Here is an 8,184-nt window from a genome sequence, read left to right as displayed (position 1 = left end):
CTATTTTGATTAGTTTCTAGAGAGAATCACTTTCTTAGAGAGAGAAAGTGTGTAAACTTTGATAGATTCCACGTGTCCTCATAATTGAGGTCCAGGTGCCTTATGTATAGGCGAAGACCAAGGCTTGACCTTTATGTAACACACACCATGATCTAATTGGCGGAAGTCTCGTCTCGATCACTCTATCCAAGAGCTTCAAAGTATGACTAAGTAATTTAATACATCTGTAGTTACCGCAAATTTGGGCATCCCCCTTGTTCTTGTAAATGGTTGTTGGTTGAGTCTGCATTCTGTTAGCATTCTAGAGCTTCTAATCGTCTTGTTGAAAAGACATGTCAACCACCTAACGTTATCATCGCCAAGACACCGCCACGCGTCAATGGAAATCTGATCAAGTCCTACTGCTTTATTTCTCCTTATCTTTCGTAGTGCCAACCTTACTTCCCCATGAATGATCCTCCTATATAAACTGTAGTTCTGGTAATGTCCTAAAACTGAGTCATCAGTTTCATCGTGAAGGCCGGGTCTTCCCCTGATGAAAGAGGGAAGAGAAATATTCCTCCAATCTTTTTCTAATAATAATAAGGAAAATGTTGATGACAACCTTAATGGTTGTTATTAAGGAATTTTACATGTATGTTTTGATTGTATAATTCAAATAACCACTTATTTTTATGTAAAAAAACTACTCACTAACTTACAAATGTACAACTATTTTTGCATTTAAGAGTTTTTTAATGAAAACTCTCATTAGCGTTTTCCTAATAATAATTACTAACAATTATTATTATTATTATTATTATTATTATTATTATTATTATTATTATTATTATTATTATTATTATTATAAAAAATGCAGAAAAGAAAGTGAAGTGTGTATATACGATAAATAAATAAATACATAATAGAAATAGAGAACCAAATATGAATATGTATAGAAATAGAAATAGAAATTAGGATAAAAGAAATAACAAAAAGATGAAGTATTAGAAAAGATGGAGATAAGACGGAAAATAAAGGGGTTGTCGCCACCGAAACACGTGTACCGTCTCAAACTTAACACATTGTTGTAACTAGTCTTGTGGACTTGTGGATTAAATAAATTTAAATTATCTAAATAAAAACAATACAAATTACAAATCCTTATTATCCCATTTCTTTAATTCCATCCCATGTAATGTAACATCATCTTGACATCCAATCCAATATAATATAATATCATGCATACTTTATGAAATACGGAGTATATTTTTAGGTTTAGAACTCGAGTGATCCAACTCGCAATGCACAGTGGCGGATTGAAGGCCAAATTTTATGTTTTTAACATAAATGACGTTTTGTTTTAATAAATGTACAAAGTAAAAACAAAATACACGGTACAAAAAAGGATTCCCATGCTACAAATAAATATTTTATTATACTAAAATAATTAGGATCTATACTGTTTACAATTTGTCCGTATAATAATTTTGTTTATGTTTCACGGTAAGTGTAAAACGTAATGAAACAATACGAAGTAAATTATCTATACATTATTATAAAGCGTGTGCCAATAATCATACGTGTCAATTTGTTAATTAACCTGTTTTAAATTTGCACACGTGTCAATTTTTCAATTAAAGTGAATTAAATAATAATTATTTCCTAAAATAACCCCGTGAGATTAAATTAGTAATTATCTACATCTACATCACCATTAAATTTTCAATAATATAATTAAAATACTCCGTGAGATTTATCACATCACAACCCTTTTATATTTATATAAACACTAAAACTTGCATTATGACAATCATTTAATATTAATAAGTAATAAGTAATAATTAATAATTAAATTTAATAATTATAATCATAAGTTATTATTATAATCACAATTAAGTTAATTCTATTAAACCGTTTTAGTTACAATTAATATTAAATCATATTGATCTATTAAATTATAATTACAATATTTCTATTAAATTACATCGAATGTCCTTCCACGAATCTAAGATTGTAATATTATTGTAATAATTTACACGGGGTTAAATCGTGTCTTAAGGAACAAAATTCTATCTACTTATATTTGACTTTATTAAGATCTCATAATTGGTTTTAGTTAAAATTAGTTAAATATGTATATTGGGTGATTATAAAGTTTTATGTAGGTATATCAATCTTCTTTTTCATTTATTTTGCTTTGTTGGTGGATGATCCAAGTTATTATATATATTTTTCAAGTTCAAAATTGGTAAAAAAATAATATTAATATAGATAGATGATGGATGATATATGAAGAAAGAAGAACATGCTTTATTGAATACTCTCTCCGTCCCAATTTAACAGTCGACCGACAAAAAACACATAGTTTAAGAAAAAGTGACTGTCACATGTATTTTTTGTCTACTTTTTCTCTGCTTTCCAGTTTTACCCATTACTTTTTAACTATAATTTTTTCTTAATTAAATAAAGCAAGGGTATATAAGTACTTTGACCAATTATTCTTTTTCATTTATGGAAGTGGACTATTAATTTGGAACGGACGAAAAAGGAAAGGTAGACTATTAATATGGGACGGAGTTATATATTTGCAGTATAGGACAATATCAAATGTTGAGATGTTGGAATAATCTATGGCGTCAATTTAGCTTAGAAATTAAGTCACGGGTAAACAATTATCGTGTTGACCGAATAATCCAGTTAAAGCATTGTTTTCGAGAAGAAAAAAAAATCCATATAGGATATTAAGTCTTATCAATACTTAGTGAAACAGTGAAACAAATATTTTGTATGTTTATTTTGCTACTTATTCAGTTTATTTCAATTTGTACTTACACTCTTTAACTTAAATAACATTATTATTTTAAAGTAAAAGCTGTTTACCCATTTTTACCGATCGTGCATCACACGGGCTTATTGATATAATAAATGCAATTTATCATAGCTAATAATTTCCGTTGATTTTTCAACGGCCGTGCATCGCACGGGCTAAAAACCTAATACTTAAAAATACCTTAAATTATACTCCGTAACTATATAGTTGATTAGAAAATACTATGCTAATCACTATAATATTTAAATGAGACAATGTGGTAAAGACATGAATATCATAAACATCTGATCTGTTAATATGAATTTATATCGAGTAATTTAGTTACATATATTTAATATTTTTAATGTATTACAATATAATCACATGTCAATATCACGATTTTATTCAATATAATGTATTGTTCATATCCACCGATTTATTTAAATTGTTGCTCCCCTTTTAACATAGATTATGAAAGGTAAAAAATTTGTACTTTAGAGTGTGTTTGAACAATCTTATTTTATTATGAAAATAATTGTATTACTAACAATACAAAAATTAACAAATCTCGTCATATTTTGCTAAATTTGTTGTTTTATGACTTTTATCTATGTTATACAATATTCCCATCAAACCTATTACTTCTCCTTTCATAGATCAAGATTGATCGCAAGAATATAAAGCATATCCTCAAATCACAGGCTCATAAAATAATATTTTCTTATAATTGATAATTGCGTTAGTTTTTATGTTTCAGTGCAACACACGGACTCATAAAATTTTGATCAATCCAAGAATACATAACATATGCTCAAATCATGAGCTCATAAAATGATTGTTTCTTATAATTGATATTTTTTTTAATTTTTACGTTTCCGTGCAACGCACGGGCTAATAAAACTAGTTGATATTCTAAAGTTTGTGATCAGTGCAAGTGAGGCTCTTGAAAGATAGGTGGAGAGTCCCGTAATTTTTATGTTTTAGTTCTTTTTTTTAGGGCTTTGGTTGTTGGGGTCGTTGTGCCCTTTGGTTTGTTTTTCTGCATCGACCGTTTGGTTTGTTGGCGTTTAGGTGTTTTGCCTATCTTTGTCTTTTGTACTCTTTGTATATATATTTTAAATTTTAATATAATTCACCGGGTGAATACCCTTTACCTATCTTTGTCTTATTAATTCTATAATTCTTAATAAAAAAAATTCAACGGCAAAATCTTTGTTTGAACTTTTTGATATTTGGGACTCGAATGACGAATACGAATTGGATCTTTTACTAGCATACGCCAAAGAATTAGATGTTGAAGAGGCTACAAACACCGAACGAGCTCAACGGTCTAGAATTTACATTCATAGAGATCGTGAACTTGCAGCCTAAACTCTACACAAGCACTACTTTCAAAAGCATCCAAAGTATCCTGAAAAAAATTTCACGAGACATATTAGAATGAGTAAAGCATTATTTTTGCGTATCGCCAATGATATAAGCAATTACGATGTAGAACCTCTACCAAGGCATTTTGAAATTTTTAAACAAAAAAATGATGCCCTTAGTCGACAAGGTTTCACTACGATACAAAAATGTACACTCGCGTTGCGTCAATTGGCTTATGATTCAATAGCGGACATGTTTGTTGAATACTTACAAATGGCCGAAGGTATATCAATTATCTGTCTTAATAGCTTTTGTAAATGTATTTTGGAGCTGTATGTTAATGAATATTTGAGGAAACCAACGAGTAGCAAATGGCCGAAGGTATATCAATTACCTGTCTTAACAGCTTTTGTAAATGTATTTTGGAACTGTATGTTAATGAATATTTGAGGAAACCAACGAGTAGCGATATAGCTCGTTTGTATAGCGCTAATGAAGAAATGCATGGTTTTAAGTGAATGCTTGGAATCATTCACTGCATGCATTAATAATGGAAGAATTGTCTAGTTGCCTGGAAATGGCAATATACTAGTGGTCATCAAGGTCACCCGACCATCGTTCTTGAAGCAGTTGCTTCATATGATACGTGGATTTGACTAGCATTCTTCGGTGCTGCAGGTGCGAACAACGATTTTAATGTTTTGAATCAATCTTCGTTGTTTGATGACATCAAGAATGGAACTGCACCATTTGCTTCATTTAATGTAAATGGAAATGAGTACACAGATGGTTATTATTTGGCGGACAGTATTTACCTAGATTGGGCAACGTTAATCAAGGCGTATTCGACCTCAACGGATGAGCCACGTGAAAAATTTAAACAATTTCAAGAAAGTGCACGTAAGGATGCCGAGAGAACGTTCAGCATTTTTCAGGGTAGATACCATATTTTACAAATGGCTGGACGACCACACAGTGTTAACAAGTTGAGAAGAATATTGTATTTTTGTGTGCTTTTGCACAACATGATAGTCGAGGATAATGGCTACACAATTACATGGCTCGATGAAGAATCACTCAGGACTGATGAAGCTAATCCAAACTTTGTCGTGAAATAAGGGAAAAAGAAATACAGAGTACGAGATAGGGACGTTCATAACCAACTTCAACAAGATCTTACTGAACACATTTGGGGTCTTCCACCAAAATTTTGAAGTTTGAGTGCTTAACTTTTCGAAGTTGTAATTTTTCTTTTCTAGAAATTTAAATAAATTATAATCGTTTATTTTTTCTTTTTTAGGAATGTGAATAAATTGTAATCGTTTAATTTTTAATTTTTCTTTTTTAGGAATTTGAATAAATTGTAATTGTTTAATTTTATGTGTTACATTGTTTATTCAAATTGATACATTAACTCGAACGGCTATATTCGTTCGAACGGCTATATTCGTTCGAACGGTTATAATTTTAAACGGCTACATTTACCGCTATATATACTACACTCATTTCTCAACATATTACACCTCCTCTACTTCTCTACAACTTCAAAGGGTGATAGGATGTTTTTGTGAGGTATCGTGCTGATGTGGAAAGTGTGATATCGTGGTGGTGTGATAGAGTTTGTAATGGTATGTCATGATGGTTGTTTGATAGGACAATATGTCCCATATTTCATTTTATTTTTTCATTTTTTTACTAACTTATTAATTTTATTATTTAGTTTATTATTATTATTATTATTATTATTATTATTATTATTATTATTATTATTATTATTATTATTATTATTATTATTATTATTATATTATTATTATTACACCTATATACTAAAAGTCCCAAAAAAATTCGTAGCTTCAGTTTTACAGAAATGTCGTTTTGAGTTTTCGTTCACAATACAAACGGTCCCTCAAGTTTAGCTCAATTTACAAAACGGCCTCTCAAGTTTACGCTTTTTTAGGGATAGAAAGCGTAAATATATAATTTTATTAAAATAAAAGAAACTAATTTCACCCGAATTTTTAACGGGTCATATCTTCTCGCTCGGTGCGAGTTAAATTTTTCCGAGACCACCGTTCAACTCGAAAAAATCAGGCAAACCCAACGGGACTAACTATACACGAAACGGACATCGTTAAAAAAACACTAGATAACGGGCCCTATATTCTCGATCGGTGCGAGTTAAATTTTTTCGAGACAACCTTTTAACTCGAAATAATTTTACGAACACAACGCGACTAACTATACGTGAAACGGACATCGTTAAAAAACACTAAATATTTCGACTATATTACATACATACACATACAAGTTCAACAAACAATCCAACATACTAGATATTTTTAGACCTAAGACCTGTTAGATAGTTAACCATATTAGCTGCTTCAAAAAACAACTTTACTACTATTTGCAGTTTACTTTATTAAAATTGTTGCAACACTTATATAACTTTATTAATGTAGATGAAAATATCTACATTAAAATTATTGCAACACTTATATAACTTTATCAATATAGATGAAAATACCACTAGTAAATGTAAGCAGGATTATGATGTAAGCAAGATTATGATTATGATTAAGATAACAAGAAATGTATAAATGTCAAACAACAAATAACTATCTGATACTCTAATTCACGTAAGTGAAAGGGCGACATAGCCCAACATGATTGGTGATGGGTTGAAACAGTACCTTTATTTATGAACGGATTTGAGTTGTTTTGTTACACGAATTGATTTATTGTATATATGGTATTTTAATGAATTTAGGTTGATTTCACACATATATAGGCAACTAGTCCTATTCGCGTAGTTCAGTTTGTTGGTAAATCCGGTTCGTTCCACAGGGAGACAGTGTTTAATGGTTTTTAATAGTCTTTGAAGTTAAACTTATTTAAAGGGGGTTTTGGATTAGGAATTTATATTTAGCATAACATAATAATAAAATATAACTTATTCTTATATTTAATTGAACTACTTATTAATTAAAATTACAAGATTTCATGATTTATAATTATTAACTTAAAAGTGAATTAATTGAAACTATACAAATTGTGATAAAACAAGTTTATTACTAAATTATAATTAATAAAAATAAAAACTTATAATAAAATTATATGATTACAATTTTGTTTTGAGCGATAAAATATAGTACAAATTTATTCAAATTAACTGAATAATAAATTTTAGTAAGATTAAAACATGTATTAAGGGAACTTATAATAATTAATACTAATTATAAATTAATTAATATAATAATAAAATATTTAATTTAAACTTTAGAAAATAAATAAAATTCGGAACAGTGCTGAAATTATACGTATGCGTTTTGCGTACGTGTATACGCGTTCCGCGTATAGTTTTGAATGTACGTGTTTTGTGTGATGTATACACGATATGCGTAAGTTATATTCGATGTGACAAACAGTACTGGTACAAATTCGAGTATTTTGATGTATATTTTTATTTTTAGTGAATAATAATAATACGTAAATAATAATAATAATGTAACGACCCGTCAAAATCGCTATTGACGCGGCACGTTAATCATTGATTCCACAGTGAGGTTTTGACCTCTATATGATACATTTTGATAAAATATTACATTCATTAAAATAAGTGACTTTCTAAACATAGAAAGTTATAAACATGTGGGCGAGTGCTTAGGTATAAGCAAAACCCCGAAATACATAAGTCTTTAATTTACAGGTTGACATCACAGTCCAATTATTTATTACACAATGCAGTTTTATTTTGAATGCAATAAACTTTGTACAAAGCATGAGAGACTCCATGCAGGCAACAAGCACATCACAGCGGAAGCATTCTAAGGACCTGAGAATAAAACATGCTAAAAAGTCAACACGAATGTTGGTGAGTTATAGGTTTAATTGCTCGAGTCATAAACATATATAAAGATAGACCACAAGATTTCATCAGAAGTTTATCAATAGATTCTACGTAACAGAGCACCTTGGTAACTAAACTTAACGCTATAGTGATAATTACCCCATTCGTTTTAATACAC

The 8,184-nt window shown here is 29.5% G+C and overlaps 1 protein-coding gene across 1 annotated transcript; it reads left to right on the top strand.

The window, feature by feature from the left end:
* Positions 1–4,530: 4,530 nt before the first annotated feature.
* Positions 4,531–5,277, top strand: LOC139890134 (uncharacterized). Its single transcript, XM_071873032.1, has 2 exons — positions 4,531–4,666; positions 4,838–5,277. Exons 1-2 carry the CDS (start codon positions 4,531–4,533, stop codon positions 5,275–5,277), a joined length of 576 nt encoding a protein of 191 aa, XP_071729133.1.
* The last annotated feature ends 2,907 nt before the right edge of the window (positions 5,278–8,184 follow it).

Source organism: Rutidosis leptorrhynchoides, chromosome 2 (assembly GCF_046630445.1).
Source record: "Rutidosis leptorrhynchoides isolate AG116_Rl617_1_P2 chromosome 2, CSIRO_AGI_Rlap_v1, whole genome shotgun sequence".
Taxonomy (NCBI): Eukaryota; Viridiplantae; Streptophyta; class Magnoliopsida; order Asterales; family Asteraceae; genus Rutidosis; species Rutidosis leptorrhynchoides.
Note: the sequence above shows the minus strand (reverse complement) of the source record. Positions and strands in the feature narration are given on the sequence as shown.